Source organism: Eriocheir sinensis, unplaced genomic scaffold (genome assembly GCF_024679095.1).
Source record: "Eriocheir sinensis breed Jianghai 21 unplaced genomic scaffold, ASM2467909v1 Scaffold99, whole genome shotgun sequence".
NCBI lineage: Eukaryota > Metazoa > Arthropoda > Malacostraca > Decapoda > Varunidae > Eriocheir > Eriocheir sinensis.
In genome coordinates, this window is record NW_026112374.1 from 136,674 (window position 1) to 159,637 (window position 22,964).

Genomic DNA, 22,964 nt, shown 5'->3' on the forward strand with positions numbered 1-22,964 from the left:
ATATATATATATATAGGTTTTGGGTCGGGGAGCATATTTAAACTACTCCAACCGAACTTTACGACCTACTAACGGGGGGCTGCGCCCCCATCGACCCCCCACCCACATGTATATGTGACTTATTTCAGCGAGGAGGTATTTCTCGCAACACCGGCTGCACCAAGGAGACTATAGAACAGGAGAGGGGGCCTCTATTGGAGACCGTGGGCGGGTGTTGGTGTATGTCGGTTGCAACAGATGGCGCAGGAGCAGCGTTGTTTACATCCAGGCGCCTCCCCCCTCCAGACCCACCCCCAACCCCCAGTACCAATCAGCAGTGTTGCTACATGGGATCAAGCAGCAAATGTTGCTACTTTTTTTCTTCAGTCTGGTTATTTCCCATTTTAAATAAAAAAATAAAGGTAGATAAATATTAAAATGAACAGTAGGAACTATATATATATATATATATATATATATATATATATCTATATATATATATATATATATATATATATATATATATATATATTAATATTGTTGTGCTGGAAGCTTCCCCCGGCGACCATAGGCCTCTAGAAGGCTCCCGGAGAAACGAGCAAAGAGGCGGGGAGCAAGGCAAGCCGTCCATATGGGCGCGGCCAGGCGCCAGGCGGGAAGTGTTGCCAACTCGCACATATTTTTTGCTACATGTTCTTGTATGATCTAAAATATAGTGTAACATTCTAGACTGTACTGTTCTGGATATATATAGGAGAAGAGGGCGAGAGAGTCCCAGTCCCAGTCATAGTAAGCTAGTGGTAAGTGAAGAGTCAAAGTGAAGTGTACTACTAAGGAAGAATATTAAACTACAGGGCCCGAATTTACAATTAATCTTAATGTTGTGCTGGAAGCTTCCCCCGGCGTCCATGGGGCTCTAGAAGGCTCCGGGAAGAGCGAGCAGGGGGGCGGGGAGCAAAGCCTCGTCCGCGCCCCGCGGGGCGCGGCCAGGAGCCAGGCGGGAAGTGTTGCCAACTCGCACATACTTTTGCTACATGTTCTTGTATGATCTAAAATATACTGTAACATTCTAGACTGTACTGTTCTGGATATATATAGGAGAAGAGGGCGAGAGGAGGGCAGTCCCAGTCATAGTAAGTTAGTGGTAAGTGAAGAGTCCGAGTGAAGTGTACTACTAAGGAAGAATATTAAACTACAGAAGCTGTGCAAAGTGTTTACATATCTCCCTCCCACGGAGTCTCCTGACGGCGACACGGAACCCAAGTAACACGTCCGGCTTAACATTGGCGTCAGGAGTGTAGGCATTTGTTTTTTCGCCATGGAGACTCGTTCCCAAGCTGCCCAGAGGGAGCACAGCAACAACAAGAAAGAGCACAGCAACAACAAGAAAGAACACTCCAAGAACTCAAAGAACAACAAGAAAGAGCACAGCAACAACAAGAAGGAACACTCCAAGAACTCAAAGAACAACAAGAAAGAGCACAGCAACAACAAGAAGGAACACTCCAAGAACTCAAAGAACAACCAGAAAGAGCACAGCAACAACAAGAAGGAACACTCCAAGAACCCAAAGAACAGCTAGAAGATCGCTTCACGGGATTACAGCAACAGCTACAAGCAGTACAAGATGGAAGTGAGTCAGTACGAAGAGAAATGACTTATGTGACCACGAAGTTAGGACAACGCCTGATAGAAGTGGAGAAAGAACACACAAATCTTCAACAAGAGATGGAGGCGGTACGGGAGACGACACACAAAGAAATATTAGAAGTGCAGGGAAAGGTGAACCGTACTGAACAGGCAGTTTGTGACGTAAGTGACAGAGTGAAGGCCCTTGAAGACTGCTTAGCTGGAAACGGACAGCCAGGGCCTGCAGGGGCTAGTTGTACCCAAGATGCTTCTGATGATCAATTCATTGATGCCCTGGACAACCCTCAGCTGAAGATACAAGTGAAGCAAGCTAAGCCAACATCAATGCAGGAAGCTCTTGCGCGTGCCATGGAGTTTGAGTCCTTTGTTAGGTCTAGTTGGTCAAGCTTCAGGGGCGACTCGACTTCTGGCTTTAGGGCACGAAATGGCACTGTCAGCGACACAGACAGGTTCCAAGGAACGTGCTGGTACTGCGAGAAGGTTGGGCACAAGGAGAACGAATGCTATAAGAGAAAGAAGGAATATGAAGGTGGCGCTAGGAAGAAGCCCAGGGAAGGACCCAAGTGCTGGAGCTGTGGAGCAAAGGGGCACTGGAAGAATGAGTGTCGGAAAAATGTACCCCCGGCGAGGGACCACCACTCGGGCGAGGGAAGAAGGAGAACTGGTTCACGGGGGCAACGACCAGTCTGTCCTGTACATGCCCCGAAGATATCAGTGTGCAGGAGAACCACCATGACAAGCTGCCAAGTGAAACAGACAGCAGATGTGCCATGGGAAGACTTGGGAAAACTGCAGCAGGAGGACCGAGATCTGAGACCAATTATGAAGTGTCTGAGCCAATCGTCAACGCGACCTGGGTGGGAAGTAATCTCGAGAGAAAGCCCTACCACCAAGAATTACTGGACTCAGTGGGACACTCTTCGGATGGACGACGGGGTGTTGCAGCGACGCTGGGTCTCTCATGATGGTCTTGACCACTACTGGTCCACGGTGCTACCTGTGAACTCCCGGGAAGGCGTCTTGAAAGAAATGCACGACAGCATCACCAGCGGACACCTTGGGGTAAAGAAGACACTGAGTCGCCTGCGCCAAAGGTTCTATTGGGTTGGCATGAGGAAGGACGTGGAAGAATGGTGTCACGCGTGTGAAGTGTGCTGTGCAAAGAAGGGCCCCAAGAGGCGTCACCGTGCCCCATTGCAACTATACCAGGTTGGAGCCCCCATGGAACGGGTGGCAGTGGATATAGCAGGACCCTTGCCTCTGACGACGAACGGAAATAGGTACATCTGCGTCACAATGGATTACTTCACCAAGTGGCCGGAAGCCTACGCCATCCCTGACCAGGAAGCCACTACCATCGCCAAGGTTTTGGTGGAGGAGTTCTTCTGTCGCTTCGGTGTGCCTAACGAGCTCCATTCCGATCAGGGAAGGAATTTTGAGTCAACAGTCCTTGCTGAGTGCTGCAAGCTTCTGGGTATCAAGAAGACCCGGACCACCCCTCTGCACCCACAGTCAGATGGAATGGTGGAAAGGTTTAATTGGACGTTGGGACAGGAGTTGGTCAAGCAGTGCAACAATGATCAGTCTTCATGGAATCAGAAGCTGCCTGCGCTTCTCATGGCCTACAGGTCTGCCGCCCACGAGACTACGGGGTATTCACCGGCAAAGTTGATGTTTGGACGTGAGCTGCGATTGCCGGTGGACCTACTGACAGGAAGGCCTCCTGGGGAAAGCCTTCCAAGGGACGCCTCCAGTTTTGCCCGTCAACTAGAGGAACGGCTGGAGGAGGTGCACCATCAAGTCCGTGGTGCCTTGAAGTTCTCCGGGGAGGCCATGAAGCACGGTTACAATATAAGGGCAAGCCACGTTGACTTCAAGGAAGGAGACCAAGTCTGGCTTTACAACCCGCAGAGGAAGAAAGGACAGTCTCCGAAGTTACAGAGCCCCTGGGAAGGCCCTTTTACTGTGCTAGAACGCCTCTCCGACGTGACTTACCGAATCCGGAGAACGGAAAGGACCAAACCGAAAGATGTCCACGTCAATCGCCTATGGAGGTACCACGGTCCGGGAAACTACACCTGGAACAACTACAGACACCCAGCAGCCGACGAAAACGCAAGGGGCGTCCAGGACCGAGAGGAGGTCGACGACGACATAGGTCTTCTAGACCTTTCAGCCGAGGGAGATAACCTCCCGGCTTCGGCAGATGTTCCAGGGACACCCCAAGAAGCGGACGACAACGAGGCGCACCAGGAGATAGACGCGCAGGAGGCACCGAGCAGAAGACAGAGACAACGCAGGCGTCCACAGCGATACGACGATTATTATGTTTTTGATTAATTCTCTTATGTTTGTATATAGTTAAGTGTGTGATCGGGACGATCACAATTAAGAGGGGGGGATAGTGTTGTGCTGGAAGCTTCCCCCGGCGTCCATGGGGCTCTAGAAGGCTCCGGGAAGAGCGAGCAGGGGGGCGGGGAGCAAAGCCTCGTCCGCGCCCCGCGGGGCGCGGCCAGGAGCCAGGCGGGAAGTGTTGCCAACTCGCACATACTTTTGCTACATGTTCTTGTATGATCTAAAATATACTGTAACATTCTAGACTGTACTGTTCTGGATATATATAGGAGAAGAGGGCGAGAGGAGGGCAGTCCCAGTCATAGTAAGTTAGTGGTAAATGAAGAGTCCGAGTGAAGTGTACTACTAAGGAAGAATATTAAACTACAGGGGCGGTATACACAAACGTTCTTAGCATCGCTAAGTGCACTTAACGGCAAAGAATCGTTAAGTTTTCTACTTAAAATGGCGCTGGGCCGCTTAGCGGTGAAGCTGGAGCACTTAGCGGGCGGAAAATTTAAGGCGGGGAAGGGGCTCCCTTAGCACCGTTAAAAATGCATAAGTATTGCAACATGGTGGATTACAGCGGGATGAAAGGCATCACCTCCTAATATATCTGCCTCGTCTAGACGAATTGGAGACGTGTAATGATTTGAAACTCATCCTGAAATATCTGTGGACTGTGCTGACCGTGCTGAGATGAGTGGTTCGGCGAGGCGGACCTTGGAAACACCTACATGGCCATCACGACTGAAGTGGTGTTCGCTGACAGGTAAAATGCAGGTGCAACCTTCACAGGCTGACAGAGATTGAGTGATAACAGACACTGGAGACCCTCCAAGCGATGGCTGGTGACCGCCTGCCACCATCCACAGGCTGTCACACAAGGAGCCCTGGGAGTAACCTTGCTGGAAGCCCCGCGGGCCGCGGTGTGTGGCTGGCGTTATACAGCCCCCAGCCATCGCCTGGAGGGCATCCAGTGTCTGTTATCACTCACCTTAGGTAGTCTGTGAAGGTCCAGTCAACACTGGTGCACGTGTATCTTACCTGTGATCAACACCGGCAGCCACAGACTCCTGCCCAAGGAACGAACACAGGTGAGCCAATATTTTACCTCGCCAGACTTATCCTTTACAATATTCAACTCTTTAAACCTAACACACCTGTTAATCTTGTGTCTGACTTCAACAAACGTTTCCCACCAATCTTACCAAACCCTAAACAATACCTATTTGGGTCACTAGTGTCTGTTATTTAATTTTTACTTGACTAACCTCCCAGCGGCGATAAACCAAACCTAACCTGGGTAAATTTATCATTGACATATAGTTATTTCAACTTAATCTGTTATTTAAGATAGCCAGTTTTAACCAAATCAACAATTATTTAGAAAAGTTGATATTTTTAACCTAACTTAAATGTCAGAAGGTGTCCTAACAAAATTACCTTCCTTTGCTTATTTTTAGTAACCAAACCAAATCAATTTGACGTACCGGTAGCTCTTAAACCGAACTTGCTCAAGTACTCAAGCTTGCATCACTTATGACTTTTTTCCTTTAATCCTAAATCAACTTGTTTAGAAACCTTGCTCTGACATACCTAACGTAATATAAGTTCACCTCTCCTAACTCAGATAAATTTCCGATTTGTGTTACTGACTATTTTTTAAACAAACATTTTGATTTTAGACGTAAATTTTTTGCCAAACTAACTATCATTCAGAATGTTGCCTTATTTTAACTTAACAAAAAATTATAAACGTCACCAAACCTCATTGATCCTACTTAACGAATGGTAGCTATCCTTTCTGTAAAATACCTCCCAGGAATCCCTGGGTGTTGCAAAATGATACTAATACCCATGCTAGCTAGCATTGTAGTATTGTTTAATTTGTTTTGGTCATGTCTTTTTTTTCACATTTGAAATTAATTAGTTCACAGTATATTATGGCTTTTGTTATTTGCAGCTTCCTTTCTTATGAAGATCTAAAAGTGAATTTTATGATTATTCTTCGTCTTACTCCCAAATAGCTATTAAAGTCAATCAACAATGCTAAAATCTTTTTGAACAAAAAGAATTGCAAATTGGTCCATGAGTCAAGAGTTTTGACTTCTGGACAAGTATAGATATAGATATAGGGCAGGTACCAAAGCATTTCTAATTGTAATGTATCTATTTGCAGTGATCGTGATGACATTGACAACAACGAGCAAGTCCTCCTAGACCTAGAGTGACCTCAAGCTGGTATTCGCCACATAACATTATTGTTTAATCATTTAGTTTTTGTCATCCAGCATCAAGCAATCATTCCCATGCAAGAATATAAGGCACAATATAAGCAACTTCAATTGCTAGAAAATAAGACAATGTTGCCAGCCCATATAGTGTGCACTGTGCAGTAAATAACTCATGTAGATAATGCCTGTTATTTTATCACATACTTATGTTGATGCAATGTCTTTTAGTTCTTGCTTCGGGTATATTAATTACTAATCCATTCTTATTTCTCCGACGGCCATTTCCTGTGTCGATACATCAATCAGTTCAGTACTTTTATTTTCTTAGCTTGTGTTTTGCAATTCTTTGCCAATTAACCCATAAGCTGCGGGACTGAGATTCTGAGTGCGTCGCCTAGTGCGGCTATATCAGCGAGAGATTAACCTTCAATAAATGATATCTAAGTTACATAAACGTGTCATAAATATTACAATACACATATCTGTAGCTCGAAATGTGTTGTATCCTGCATATTTCTTAGATTTTTCTATCACAAAAATGTTTTTCTGGCAGTATCTGAAGCCGCGGCGGAAACTTTTTGGCGCCTGTTTGAAAAGCCCGCTTCCAGAAGGCTTACAGCAGCTTACCGCTCAGCCGCCCAGAAGGCGTACAGCAGTTTGCGGGTTAAATCACTGGACACATCTTAATAAATATCACAGATTTAATTATCATATATCAGTCCCATAAGTTTATTTCAGATGCTCTTAAAACAACATCTGTCCATTCATAGTCCAACTTAACCTGGTAGCAGCAACAGGCCAAATTTGTGGCTTTACCCTGTACCAGCGATGGGCCACATTTTTGCCATGATATAAACCCCCAAAAATAGATGATGCATAAACTGATCACAAATGTGTTGATATATATTATGAAATGGTTTGCGTGAGTGATGATTTTTTCTCATTTTTCTCGCTCGGAGGGGCCTTTAAGAAACATGATCCCTGCAGCTACCAGGTTAACCTCTTTTAGTATAGTACATATAGAATATATATATATATATATATATCTATATATATATATATATATATATATATATATATATATATATATATATATATATATATATATATATAAATATATATAAATATATATATATATATATATATATATATATATATATATATATATATATATATATATATATAGATATATATATATATATATATATATATATATTATGTTGTTTATTTGAACTTGTACTCATATTTCAAGGCCAAACATGATGTGGAAGAAGAAATCAGTTGTCTCCATCAGTCGGGTTTGTGCCATGGCAGCTTTCTCCAGCTGTCCGGCAGAGGTCCAGTCCATGCCATCGAGAAATTCAGCCCCCAACAATGAGATGGCATGCCAGAGATGGATCCGCAGCTTCTCCTCCAATCAATCAATCCTTGCAATGCCCTTTCTCTTTTCTCTTCTGTACCACCATGCTTACACATAACTGATCCAAGGTACTTAAACTCGTTAACCTCCTCCATTTCTTCACCATTCAAAATTATTTGGCATTCTTTTGCACATTCAATGCCCACTCTATATGGGCATACAAACTCTACAACCTCCCTTCTACTCCGCTCACAAACCATCACTTTACTTTTGTTGACATTTACTTTCAACTTTCTCCTTTTACATACACTATCAAAAACACTGACCAAATTTTGTGTCACTTTCATTTTCTGCATTGAGCACCGTGTCATCAGCAAATAAGATTGAATTCATCACCCACTTCCCTCCCTCCCTCAGCATACATTTTTACTTCAATTTCCCCAACTTTGCCCTTCATTTCTCATAACACCATCAATATAAATATTGAACAACCATGATGACATATATATCTTTAAGACGTCCCACAATGCCAGCCAATCGACTCTGTCATAAACTTTCTTTAGAATAACTAGATCCATGAAGGCAGCATAGTATTTGTTCCTTTTGCTAATATTTTTTCTAATAAAACACCATACTGAAGGAAAATATCTGATCCACACATCCTCTTCCCTTCCTAAAGTCTCCTTGTTCTTCACTGATTTTCTCTTCTGTAAGTCTTTGCGCAGTCTCAATTAGGACTTTTCCATATACCTTTCCAGGTAGCCTACACTCAGCAGACTTATACCCTACAACTCCCACTTCCCTCTCCTGCCCTTCCCTTGTAAACTGGGACCATTATGGCTTTTGTCAAGTCTGCTGGGACCTCCCCCCCCCCTTCCCAGGCCACTTCACATATCTTGACCATTCATATAGTAACTTCATCTCCACACTTCAACATTTCTGCTGTGATTCCTCTCAATTCATTCATCATCATCATCCCATCAATGCCTGCTCTTAGGAGCTCCCACCAGGGGATGGCCACGGCAGAAGTTTCCATCTTTCTCTATCCGGACACTCCCTCCTTGCCTGCTCAAAGTTTATCAAGGATCTCTCATCCTTCTCCCTAACGTACTCCTGCACCCTATCTCTCCATTTCACTGGAGGTCGTCCTCTAACATTCCCTCCCTCAATCTCACATACACCCTTCTGGTCATCTTACTCTCCTCCATTTGCTCCATGTGGCCAAACCACTTTAAAGTCACTTATTCCCTTCACCCCCGTGACACATTCCAAAACGCTCATACACACTTTCATTACTTATTCCATCCATTCTACTCACACCACAAGCACTCCTCAAATAACTCATTTCCACTGCCTGCACTCTAGACCTCTGACTTTCATTCAAGGCCCATGTTTCACTTGCATATGTGAGGGTTGGTACTATTATTGTATTTTCAACTGATAACTGATCCAGGGTACTTAAACTCATTGACCTCCTCCATTTCTTCACCATTCAGAATTATTTTGCATTCTTTTTCACATTCAGTTCCCACTCTATATGGGCATACAAAATCTACAACTTCACTTCTACTCCCCTCACAAACCATCACTTTACTTTTGTTGACATTTACTTTCAGCTTTCTCCTTTTACAGACGCTATGAAAATCACTGACCAAGTTTTGTAAGTCACTTTCATTTTCTGCAGTGAGCACCGTGTCATCAGTAAACAGGATTGAATTCAGCACCCACTGCCTTCCCTCAGCGTACATTTTTACTCCAACTTTGCCCTTTATTTCTCTCATGACACCATCCATATAAATATTGAACAACCATGGTGACATGACACGCCCCTGCCCTAATCCCACCTTTTATCTCAAAATGTTCACTTGTTTCTCCACCAATTTTGACACATGCAGATGCACCCTCATAGAAAGACTTTATTGCACTAAGCAGTTTTCCTCCCACACCATAAATCTTTAAAACATCCCACAATGCAATCCAGTCGAATCTGTCATAAGCTTTTTCAAAGTCCATGAAGGCAGCGTATAGTTTCTTTCCTTTTGCTATTATTTTTTCTCCTACCATCCTGAAGGAAAATCTTTGATTGATTCCATCAGTTCCTGCTGCTTTTCCATTTTTTAATCTTTTTAATGCCTGATTTACTTCTTCATATGTTATACTTCTTTCTTTATATACTCCTCCTCTACCTCCGCTCAAAACTGTTGCTGTAACAGCTGCTGGATGTCCATCAAAAAAATTCATTAAGTTTTTGAAATATTCTCTCCATGTCTCTTTCACAGCTTCCCCGTCTTTCAACATCTTTCCATTCTCACCCATAACTTCATTAATTTTCCTTGGGGAGATATTATTGGGGTGATGCTTTTCTTTAATTTTTTACTTCTTTCCAATATGATTTCCTGTTCCCTTTATATTTTTCACTTAGTCTTTTCCAAAGTCTTCACCAACTCTCTTCTTACTTTCTTTTATTGCTTGTTTTAATTTCATTTTGCATTCTCTATATTTCTTTTTCCTTTCCCTTTTTACTTGCTCAACCACATTTCTTTCTTAAGTTTTCTTAAAAAAGTTCCCTTTTCTCTTTTACTATCCTCCTTATCTCTTCTGTCCACCATGAATTTCCTTTTCTTTTTCCATCTCTCACCACTTTCATCCCTACCACTTTTTTGTTGTAGTTAACACTACTTCTTTAAATGTTCTAAAAACTTTTTCAGTATCTGTACTATCACACTTTCCCATTTTTCACTTAAGGCCTCTGCCATTTCATGTTATACTCATCTTTTATTTCTTTTTTCCTGTAACTTTTCTATCTTCAGTATCTCCTTTTTTACTTCACCTTTCTTTTCAAACACCCACTTTTGCAAGATGGTCAGAGCCATCGAACATCCCGCTTACTACCTTCGCGTCACAGATATCCTTTCTCAGTCTTCCATCTACTGCCACATAATCAATCAATCCTTTCTGCTCATAATCATTCCCCCTCCTCCATGTGTATATGTGGATATAGGCAAAAGTAATAAAGCCCCACACATCAGAAGTTGTATTGCTTTGCCTAGGTTATGCAGATGATGTAGTATTAGTGGAAGGATTTTGCCTGATCCTAAATGACTTTGGTATGGAATGGAAACTTATCTTTAAACATAATAATGGAAATTCACACCAGCAGTAGGACAGCGGGTGCTGGGAAACAATATCTTAGAGGTAATAGAAACACATGGTTATTTAGTATTTGAGATAAGCAAGGAGGCCATAGGAGAAAGCACAAAGAAAACTGAATGAAGCCAAGGTAAGGAAAATGACGGGTGTTAACATCAGTGGTAGAGAAGGGAAATTAGCCAGTATGAATATGGAAGTTGCTTTTGGATGGGGAAAGTAGTAACCCCACAGCTATCTTGTATGGGTCAGCAAAACTAAGACTTAAGATGTCGGGAGATTAGAAGTCATTCAAGACCAGTTGGCATGATAGTGTTCACATGCTCTCAGGGGAAATAGGGTGGAGCTTCTGAGAAAGGTTAACAAAGGGGAAGCTGAGTTTCAAAGAGAGGAAATGAGTGAACACTGGTGGGCCAAATTAATATAACTGGAAATTGAAGACAATCCCCTTTGGAAAAAGGAAATATACAGAGAGGGAAAGCATATGATGACACTGGAGCAGAGTGAAACAATGTGAATGGGAGACCTGTCAAAGATAGTTGAGAAAAGTGGCCTCTGTGAATGGAGAAGTACCTATACCTATCTATAGTACAGCAGATAGGTGTAGAAGCTCGGGAAACATTAGAACATTTTATAATAGTACTAATGATTGTGTGCCTTGACCCACTGAGGCAAAGATATACCAGAGTAACCTGACTGAAAGTTCATATATATAAAAATAAATAAACAAGAAAGTCACTGAACACACGAGTCTGAAATTATGGTAGCCATCTCACGTGAGGCTAATGCATTATGTGCTGTATGTTGGTCTCTGAATACAGTACAGTGACAAACAGCTTGAATATTGAAGAAACTTCAAACTATTGAGGAGTGTGAATTAACGCATCTTAGCACATTGCATTTTGGCGGTAGAGGGGTCAGGTTAGGTTGGTCATAGGCTAGGTATAGTTAGGTTTGGGCAGGTCTGGTTAGATTTAGTTTGTTTTTGACTTGTCTACTTTTATTACTTGGTAATTCCGTGTGATACGCTTCGCGCTACGCCTTTGTTGTCACCGGCGGCTGAGGAGACGACGTCAGGGCAGTAATATACATATTTTACCAAAACACATAAAAGAATAATGGAGGTACACCGGAAACATGAAAAGATGCACCTTTATAACGATCATTATAGGCAATAAAGACCACAAGAGGAAGAAGAAGAAGGCTCGTTTATGTCGATCATTTACTCCATTGATGTGTCTATTGTTTCCAAACAAGCTTTTGTGTACAGATAGATAACGTGTTGAATTCATTATAGCTATTTCATCTTTGCATAATATGTCCTGTGGTAGCTATATACAATGCTTTTGCAAGTGGTCGTTTTGCTATGCGATGCACTTCATACCGGTATTTTGCTCAAAAAATACTTAGCTTAGAGTCCGCTAAGGGGAATTCTAAGTAATACTTAAGGGCCTATGCTTAGCTAAAAGTTGTTAAGTGCAAGGCTTAGTATTATTCTTAGAATATTTGTGTATACGGCCCCAGAAGCTGTGCAAAGTGTTTACATATCTCCCTCCCACGGAGTCTCCTGACGGCGACACGGAACCCAAGTAACACGTCCGGCTTAACATTAATCTTTAACTTAAAAGTTCCACTGAATCTCAAGTTTAACTTATAGCTGAGCTTAAATGAAAAAATAAGTTCAACTTCACTCAGCAGCTGATCCAGTATGAAATCGTCCTGGCAAAAGATGTATTTTTTTAAATTGCAGAATTGCGACACTTCAGTGATTGAATATGTATTAATACTACTTTATCAATGTTACATGATGATATACTTCAGAAATATGGGCATAATAAGGTAGTATTTATAAAATAAAGGTTACGTTTATCATCCGCGCAAGGGGATATTCTCTTTTTTTTCTCTTGAATGTAAACACGGACACGCGTTCCTGTTCGTCTTCCTCATTCCTGCATCACCCACCCTCTGACGAAGTAATCATGGAAAATATTGCCGCTTTCACTTCTCCCAAGAGGAAAAGGGGAGTGAATTGGAGAGACTGCCACACACTACACATAGTAGAGGGAAGGGAGTCAACAGATACCGTCTGCAAGGATAGCCACTGTCCCCTAATAGATGACATAAATCCGGTGGTATACGATGATCCTCAAACATGCGTTTGAGGCCACTCTCACGCCAAATACGAGCATCATGAGTGGACCCAGGCCAATTAGCTACAACATTAAGAATATTATATTTGGCATCAAACACTAATTGTGTGTTTATGCTATGGAAATTCTTCCTGTTGACATAGTCTGCTTCATATTCCCTGGGGGTATCCTGGCATGCGTGCAATCTATTACACCAACAATGCCAGGGAAGTCTGCAACTTGCACAAATTCTTGTTGTTTCTCTCGGATTTCAGGGACGGTGCGAGGAAATCGAATGAATTGGACAAGTATGGCTGGTTGTGTAAGTGCCTTGAGGGTATCGGTGATCGCTTTGCTTACTGACGACTGTGATTGACCAAGATCATCACTGTTACACATCTGCATTTTCCCCGTTGCTAAGTAACGCAGTGTAATAATTACTTTCATTTCGGGTGTCAATGCAAAACTCCTTGAAGTAGGGCTTTGCAGGGCCCCTCTCACCAAATCCGTTACGAACAGTACTCCTGCACGATCCAGTCTGTAGCGTTTCAATAGTTCTGCGTCACTCAAAGTATTCAGAATGTCTCTTCGCTCTTGAAAAGTCTTCTCTAGGCGCTGACGGGCTTGTTGACGTTCGGCCATCTTGGCGACTGAATTTCGACTTAGGCTCCTTAAGACGGGTTTGGGCCCGCCTAAAATATCCCGTCAGCTAAGATCAACTTATGAGGGATAAGATGAAGAATAAAGTTAAACTCGCCCTAAAGTCAAACTTAGCGGTTTAAGATTAATTGTAAATTCGGGCCCAGAAGCTGTGCGAAGTGTTTACATATCTCCCTCCCACGGAGTCTCCCGACGGCGACACGGAACCCAAGTAACACGTCCGGCATAACAATATATATATATATATATATATATATATATATATATATATATATATATATATATATATATATATATATATATATATATATATATATATATATATATATATATATTTACTAGGTAGATATAGCCTGACTGCATGTCATCAGTATTGCTATTATTGTTATATTATTATACCGCAATTATATTACTTTCTCTGCATGTGTGGTTAGATGTGTTTTATGTGTTTAACCTTTCTGTATACATACTGGAATGAACAAATTGCAGCCCTACTGCCGTTCTTTAAAAACTATATGATCATGTTTTTCTTCCAAACTCATTGTTTTAGCACGCACGCTGACTTCCATCAGTAATGAATACTAATGATGATATATATTAATTGAGTCATTGGTTTGTGGGGGGAAAGAGTGGGTGAATATAATTATCTTGGTCTAACTTATACTGTTTATTATACCGCTATTTGCAGCAATATCTTTCTCTGCTCCGATTGCAACGCTGTCTCGTTCAAAAATCATAACACCGACGCGCCGCCACGTTTGCCAGCCGGAGCCTCAAATCATGTCCCTTTGTGGTGATAAAGAGGACACAGCCTGGTGTGAAGCTACATTTATTACGGAAGGATGCCAGCCGGGGTAAGTGACATATATAAACAATGATAATGTGGAAATTCTAATCATTTTCACGCTGACAGCTGTTCTGAACTTGCTAACTGCATGCCTCCCCTCCTCCCGCGGCAAGAGGCCGAATGGCCTACACACGGCAGCTCCAGATTCCTCCCCATTACCACCTGTCATCCTCGTCCATGTAGCTATCCAGTCTACTCTTAAAACAAGCTATCGTCCCTGCACTCACTATGTGATTGCTGAATCTATTCCATTCCCCCACCACCCTATTACTAAACCAATGCCTGCCCATTTCCCTCCTAAATCTATACTTTTCTAATTTAAGTCAATTACTGCATGTTCTATCTTGCCAAACATCTTATGCAAAAGTTAACCAGCATCTCCACTCTTTCATCCCTTACACTGATAAACTCTGGAACAGACTTCCATTGTCTGCATTTCCTCCTGCCTATAATTTGACCTTCAAGAAGAGTGTATCAAGACTCTACTTTTGTCTGTTTGGGAGTGGTGAGTAGTGGGGCTTTTTTTTCAAGTGCGCTTTGTTGCCCTTGAGCTGTCTCCTTTGTTTAAAGGAAATAATAATTAAATAAATGGAAGTTGGCCGCCAATGCTTCCAACACATTTTGGTGCCATATCTACAAGTGGTTGGTGACTGTAAGTATCTCAGTAACCTGCATGCATCTATGCCATTCCTATCACGGTGCATGGAGCAAGCTTCACATAACACTCAGACAGAGACAGTTTAATTATGGTTACATATCAGACTCAGTTTATTGCTCAGTCTATTAGATGCAGTGCTGTTAATATTGTTAGTGGTAGTATTAGTACAATTAATGTATTTATTTTAATTAATTTATCAGTATTTATTTATTATATTTTTAGTGTTTGAAAATTCCAATACTAGTATTAGGATAAACAAAAATATCAGAAATATATTTATACTTATTAATTATTATTGCTTTTCTTATTATTACTTCCTTCAATGTCCTGACACTTTGACATCTAGTGCTTTTCCATCTAGCAGTCAAAATTGTGGTCTTTCTGAATGTGTATGCCCTAAGTCTTCATTGGTGTAACTAGCTATATAACATAAAAATCTGCATCTCTCTCCCTTCTCACCCAGTTGTCCCTGTACATCCTTTCAGTATCCAAAGAATTTCAATTTACATCTTGTAATCACTCATCTAATGCAGTGCAATCCTCATCTCTGTATTTTACCGTGTGGACATACTCTTTCCTTCCATGTTCCACTGTCGTATGTTATTCCACATCTAACACAACCACATCCCAACAGATCCGAACATGTCCGATATCATCCAAGAGAATGTGGCAGCTGAAGGGGGAGAGGCCAAGGGTGAAGACATTTAGCCACCCCCCCTGAAGTACGTGGCAGCATTCAACCCTCTTGGTGAGCTGCAGGAATGTGCTTCCCATTGCAGTGCACCAGCTCCATGCACTGATTTTGGTATGAATACTTCATCTAGTGTTTGTTGATTGTTGTGTTATTAATCTAATTATGACTTCACAAAATAGACTCTGCAAGTCACTTAACACATGCCCTGCTCAACATCACTTTTAAGTTGTAGAATTCCTTCATATGGATGCTGATTTATGTATCCTGAAATGATTGGATATTGATTGTCTTAACATTTTTTTTTTTTGTCCATGATCACTGAACCATTTTGCGGTATGTCTTTGGGTGCAGATCCAGGAAATGAGTTTTTGGGAGGACGTCAGACTTTTTGCGGGTGGAAGGAGTATTAGCATTACCGATTAGCCATTCTCGGCAGTCCTGGTCTTGAAAAACTGGTGGAGTGACCTAAATCAATGGGTATAACGGCCTGGACTTTGTGCCAAAGCATTGTTTTAGCCGCAGCGCGCTTTTTTGAGCTAGTTTTCCTGTATCACTCATGAACACTGGGGGTGCCTGGGCCCCCCTTTGGATCCACCAATGTAGCTATGTCTTATAATATATCTATCCTTTACAGTCTGATGGTGCATCCTTCTAGGTTGTCAAGTTTTAGCAGCTACTCATGAGAAGTATTCCTTATAATGATCATTGATTTCCAAATGGTTTGCACTAAAAAAAGTGTCATGTAACCTGCCGCAAATAATAATCAGCTGTAGTCAACCCTTGCTTTAAAGAACCAATATAGAGGAAGGGGGTGATGTTATATCCAAAAATCTTTTATATCTGAAGTATCCAACCTTTTTGTGTATAATAAACCTTGTTTGTTACATGAACTTAAAAGTTCACAATTTCCATACGTGATTCTTTTTTCCTTGTATTTGATGATTGATCCTGACATGTATTTCCATTATCAGTAGGTAATATATAGTAACAAGACAATAATACACATTATAACAATGTATATATTATAGCCCAATGAGTGCACGAGATCATTTACCTCATCAGTGACGCCAAGTCCGGGAGTCCTTCCCTAAATTCTTTGCCCAAATTTGTGACACCAAGTATAATAACTTGTTTTAGTGACCATTTGCATCCATTTTTCACTTTGATTAAAAAATTGCCTCTCAACAGGGTGTGAACTTGATGGGGTTGGAGGCAACTCGACTCGGTCATCAAGCTCACCACAATATAGTAAGGAACCTCTTGTTCTCAGTGATAATTTATCCTCTTTAGTTACTATTCCATGTTGCTTTGATCACAACTAATGTGTTGGAAACATTACAGCTTAATAACATACTTCACATCTCTGCATACAAATTGAGTTCAATATTTAACTGTTACACCAGTAGGCTTCATATCTTGAAAAAAAAAAGGTATGTAAAAAGGTTGACATTTTGAATGATATATTTAAACTCTTTATTATGTTTCTATGGGTGTAGTACCGTTACGATTAGTTGAGTGATCAGCATATGGGTCTTATGTTTTTGATAGCATAGGTTCAAATTTTGCCATAGGCTGGCAATTGATAGTAACAGTAGTGTCCACAGATATCTACCTGTTTCTTGTTTATCCTGTTCCACTTTAAACCATGACTGGCCAATCTTTGAAGAGGTAGCGTAACCTTGAAGTGCCACTAACAAACCTTTGTCCATTCTTCTGATGTGATCCCTTCTTTTTTTTTTTTTTTTTTTTTTTTACCACCTGCCTATAGCGCCGGTAGGTTTTCTTCAGGCGCCTGGCGGTCGGCCAAGGCCCGTCATGATGCAGCCAATTTTTTTTTATAGCGGTGCCATTTAGTATTGGCTCATGCTGCCGCCCGGAACTCATTCTTGATTCACTTGGATGGTTTAGCAGGGCTTAGATATGACTAACATTGCAGAAACAGGGAATTTTTATATTTTTAGTGTGGCAACACATTGACAAATGTTTTAGTATGGACTGAACATCAAAGATATATATGTTAAATGGGTGCTTGTAGATCTTGACATTATATCTGTCAAGAGTCTCCAGTTGTATCCTCTCCCCCATCTCTCCTGAGAATATTACTCTTGTCAAGCAATCTAAGTGAAGCCTTCCATCGAAGCTGGCGTGCAGACATAATGTCAATGCTTAGATTCACTGTCCTTATAGCACTGAAAATAATGCAATTACATGCACATATTTTATTATTTAGATGTGATTAATTGTGATTAAATATTTTTTCATGTATTTTCAGACATGAAAAGTGAAAATTGCTGCACACAACAGTCTGCCGTCTGCACCGGGAGGCAAGGCAGCTCAAAGCCCAGGCTGTTACAACTCCTGGGCAGTTTTTGTCCAGAGCCAGCAATTTTTTAGATCCAATAGGGATGGATTTTTTCTGAGGTCAGGTTCAACATGCTGCAAGATGCCAAGATCTAAGCCTAGTAGGAGATATGGGTTACAAGAGAGGAGGTTTGCTCTGGCCTTATACTATCAAAGGCCAAATGCTAATAGATTTCTAAGCACAGTATTTCACTTGCATTCAGTTTCAATACTTCACTTATGACTCAGGGGTATTTCAGTAAATGTTGGCTGGAGCAAACACTGACAGCCCTGCAGCAAAGAGCACAGGCTTTGTCAAAAGAAGAGAAACTTCATGGGATTTGCCATTATTTAGTATTACTCTTGTTACGCCAAGAATATTTTTCCATATACTTTGCCAAATATTGCAAGTAATGCACCATTGTTGGGCTTGCTTGTTATAAATCAGATCTTGTTCAATTAACAAGCTTTGGGTGTCTGCCACTTTCCAGTTGTAATGCAAGGAATCATTTATCTCCCCTGCCAGATATCACATGTAATGCACCATTGTTGGTATTGCCTGTTATAAATCAGATCTTGTTCAATTAACAAGCTTTGAGTGTCTGCCACTTTCCAGTTGTAATGCAAGGAATCATTTATCTTCCCTGCCAGATATCACATGTAATGCACCATTGTTGGTTTTGCCTTTTTTTTACGTCGTTGCCTGTTGCGCCGGTAGGCATCTTCCTGGTGGGGCCTGATGGTCGGCCCAAGGCTTCTTCCAGGTGGGGCCTGATGGTCGGGCCAGCCCGTTCTGGCGCAGGCGAGTGTTTATAGTGGCGCCATCTTGCATTGGCTCATGCTGCCCCCCGGAACTCGTTCTTGATTCGCTTGGACGGCTTCCTCTAGAGTCCGGGTTGATGGGTGGTCTTCAGGACAGCATGTGGGTAGTTTTAAGCCACTCGGCGGTGACTGAAAAATCTGAGTGGTAGCGTGGGGATTCGAACCCGCATCGTCCATCACGCGGTGAAAGTGGGCCCAGTACGCTACCAGGTCGGCCACCGCCTGTTATAAATCAGATCTTGTTCAGTTAACAAGCTTTAGGTGTCTGCCACTTTCCAGTTGTAATGCAAGGAATCCCCTGCCAGATGTCGCATGTAATGCACCATTGATGGTTTTGCCTATTATAAATCAGAACTTGTTCAGCTCACAAGCTTTGAATATCTGCCATTGTTCATTTCAGGTGTAATGGTTGGAAGCATTTGTTCTCTTCCCTACCCAACAGTATGCAATGCTTTATTGTGAATTTTGCCTGTTATGTTTAATCTTGTTCAGGTAACAAGTTTTTGGTGTCTGCCTTACCTAATAATTATGTGCTGCAGTGACACTTGGCTTGGTTTCATAATGTGAAATACAGCATGTAATTTCATCACACTAAGTGTCTATCATCACGTGTCTGGCATCATTAATGTGGCTTCCAGGAGTAATCTTGTTTGTATTACAGCATGCAATTTTTTTTCTGCTTTATAGGATATACATAAACCTTGTGAAAAATAATGCTTTTTTGAGGGGGTGGGGGATGGACAGAGTGGTTTGTTTGATTGGCCAGTTCAAGGAGTTTCATATCAAATGATTTTATTATATCCAACTTTAATGTGTGCTAAAAACATATATTTTATTACATCCAACTTTAATGTGTGGTTCCTGCAATAAATGCTACATGTTTACTGATGTAGACTATAAAATACATATCACTCTCTGCCCTGTAATTTGGTGTGTCACATACTGCAGCATAACTTTCCTGATATTTTCTTACACTATGAGTTGTCTTATTTTGCCTCATTTGCTTTTATCATATGTGCCTCCGCTGCATAGTTGTGCCTACTGAGCTTAATATCTTCATGACCCTGACACCAAGGTCAGAGCCTGTGAGATCTTACCGTGTCCTACATCCCATTTTCACCTCCAGGCTCGCCTGTCTCCCAGGACCACCAAGTTATTGCATTCCATTTACGACAACTCATGTGTTACCTTCTTGATGTCCTCCATCATGTATTTCAGCATGTTTTATGATGCCTTACTCTTATATTGATGTGCCTTGCAACATTTTTATACAGTTTTTATTGTAACGCACCATTGTTGGTTTTGTCTGTTATAAATCGGGTCATGTTCAGTTAACAAGCTTTGAGTGTCTCCCATTGTCTATTTCAGCTGTAATGCTTAGAAGCTTTTGTTCTCTGCCCTGTCAAACAGTATGCAATGCTTGCCATTATTTGGCACTTGTACAGTTTGTATGATATTTTTACTCAGCTAAGAGCATGTTGCAAAAGGTAAAGGTACGGTTGGGGGCATACGCTGTAGCAGCGCGTGGCCTCAGTGCTCATCTCCGTAACATTGGCCCTTGAGCCTGTGGTGTTAGGAACCCATTACCCTGGGACACAGGACCAGTGTGACATCAGGTTACCACAGTTGCAAAGGCATTATAGTAATCTAGCATGCATAGAATGTTGTAAGCTTGGCTGGTAATTAAAGCACTGTAGATGTTTGCTGCACACACACACACACACACACACTCATATATATATATATATATATATATATATATATATATATATATATATATATATATATATATATATATATATATATATATATATATATATATATCTTAGCAAATGCTTTCTACACCATATTTTTCCTAAAATAACAAATTGATATAGTGTAGATAATACCTAATAAAACATAAGAACAAATATATTTTTCTTTACCCCATTAGTAAAATCATTTTACAATAATGAAAAAAACAAGTAAAGGCCGGATAGGGTGCTGTGGCAGGTACTTCAAAATAGTAAAGCTACCCCTGAAAAGTGACGTTTTTGGTGGGCTGCAATAGATGGCGCTACTTCCGCACGCCCGAGGAATTACTACATACCTCTATCTCTTCGTATATAGTCTCTTTGCGCCATGCCAACCACTTTCTTTTCCTCCAACAGAAAATATAACCTTCACATTGCCTTACTTTTATGAAAATTACGTGCTAAACGAAATATGTTAAAGTCCTTTATCTATTAGCTCTGACACGTATACCACTCGTCACGTTGCCAAGCCCGTTCGTTTCCTCTTAAAGTTGAGTGGCTAGGAATTGTTAAAATAAATGCGACCTTCTAAACCTGCAGATTACATTAGTCACCTGATGTTGTCTAATAATCTTTCAATGACTTTTATGCCAATCATACCTCTTTTCTGTAAATACCGTTCATTAAAATCAGTTAATCGCTAATACTCTGTGCAATCAGATAATCAATTAGCAACATATTTGTAATCATCAGGTGTGTCGAGAGACTCCTGAATAACGCACGTAATTAGGCTCGGGATATCGCAGGTAATGGCACACAGTCGACTTTCTTCGCGGACAGGTAAAATAAGTTACGTATACTAACCCTGGAACACACACGTTACCGCAATATTCACGCGGCGGACTCACGATAACCACGCACTTGCCATGGGCGGCTGCCAATTCATTACAAATAATAGCCATCCCGTGTGTAAGAGGCTCATCCTGCAAGATACATTACCGGCAGCCTTAGTGAAGGAGTTTGTTTTCAGGCGGGAGGGTGTGCGGGGAAGAGCCAATTTGCCGGATTGCTTGTTTTCGTCTTATTCTTGAAGGAGGCACTTGCTGGTAATTCGTATAATGGAATGAAGTATAACTATTTCCGCACAGCTGCAATATCACGTCTTCTTTGTGTGTCCCAATGTCAATGAAAGTTTTCCTTATATACTCGTTTGTCAGAGAGAGAGAGAGAGAGAACATACATGTTGGCTTGGAGCTCCCAGTAATTATATAGGTTTCCGGCACAGCCACATGACGCGCGGGAGCGATAAAGCCCGTCCCCCCCTCCCCCCCCCCTCCTTCACCCTCCACCTCACTCTCCCTCCCTCACCCGCAGGAATAATTCAGTCTAAATTAGGGCCGAAATGTGCTGCTTAAACCACCGCTTACTTCCATAATCTTGGGTTTACCCTCGAAGGAGACTGCTGCATTATGATCGTAAAGTTGAGGTTCTTCTGCTTAATTTGTCTTCGGAAATTTAAGTAAAGCCATCACTTTCCCGAGGTGATCCTTCATTTCCAAATTTTTCCCATTTTTTTCATTTTATTCAGAATTCTTCCAGAAACCGAACATGACGAACGGCACATCTGAGACTTTGTTCCTCACAGGCTCAGCTGCAGAGGACGGGGGTGGATGCATGAGAGTGAATGGGAGGATGGGTAAGGCATGGAAAGAGGTGAATGATGAGGAAAAGGATTGAGTAGAAGGGATGGTAACAATGTTGAGATGAGGCGAGGAAGAAAGAGGGTCGGAGGAAGGGAGGAAAGGAAATGGAGGGGTGGGACGAGAGGAAAGGGTGGGTAGAAGGAAGAGAAGAAGAGAGTCGGAGGAAGGAGGGAAGGAAATGGAGGGTGGCACCAGTGGAACGGGTGGGAAGAAGGAAGAAAGAGGTGTCTACCATCTGGTGTTTGATGAGGAGGTGATGAGGAGGCGGGGTAAGAAAGAACAAGCCAACGGAGTACAAGAAACAGAAGGAAACAGATGAGGACCTTAACAGGAACAAGTAAGGTGAGGCAGAGAATAGGTGAAGGAAACAAGTGCATGGGCAAGGTGACACGAGAGGAAAATGGAAGAACTACATAATAAAGATGAAGAACTGGCTAAGATTAAGGGCAACAGGTGAGGGTACGAGGCAGGAGTGAGAGGGACAAAGAAGGACAGAGGAAGGAAGATGACAACGCCCGCTCATGATAACAACACGACTGGAAAGGTGAATGAGGGAACCTAACGGGTTTGAGTAAGGTAAAGGTAAGAAATAGATCGGAGGTGAGGGGACAAAGAAGGGTAAAGGAAGGAAGAAGAAAACCCACTCATGATAACAACATGACTGAAAAGGT

General features: G+C 41.8%; 1 protein-coding gene and 1 long non-coding RNA gene across 2 annotated transcripts; both read left to right on the forward strand.

Annotated features, from left to right (window-relative positions):
• The first annotated feature begins 868 nt into the window (after positions 1–868).
• LOC126995120 (uncharacterized) lies at positions 869–8,340 on the forward strand. The gene is made up of 3 exons (XM_050854396.1): positions 869–5,060; positions 6,146–6,207; positions 7,453–8,340. Exon 1 carries the CDS (start codon positions 1,633–1,635, stop codon positions 3,967–3,969), a length of 2,337 nt encoding a protein of 778 aa, XP_050710353.1. The 5' UTR covers positions 869–1,632; the 3' UTR covers positions 3,970–5,060; positions 6,146–6,207; positions 7,453–8,340.
• A 5,792-nt stretch (positions 8,341–14,132) lies between these two features.
• Positions 14,133–20,380, forward strand: LOC126995119 (uncharacterized). The gene is made up of 4 exons (XR_007749979.1): positions 14,133–14,350; positions 15,636–15,806; positions 16,884–16,943; positions 17,968–20,380. It is a non-coding gene; the product is annotated as an uncharacterized LOC126995119 (long non-coding RNA).
• The last annotated feature ends 2,584 nt before the right edge of the window (positions 20,381–22,964 follow it).

What these genes read in the sequence shown, in the direction of transcription:
- LOC126995120 (XM_050854396.1), top strand. Translation starts at nt 1,633, where the DNA reads ATGACTTATGTGACCACGAAGTTAGGACAACGCCTGATAGAAGTGGAG.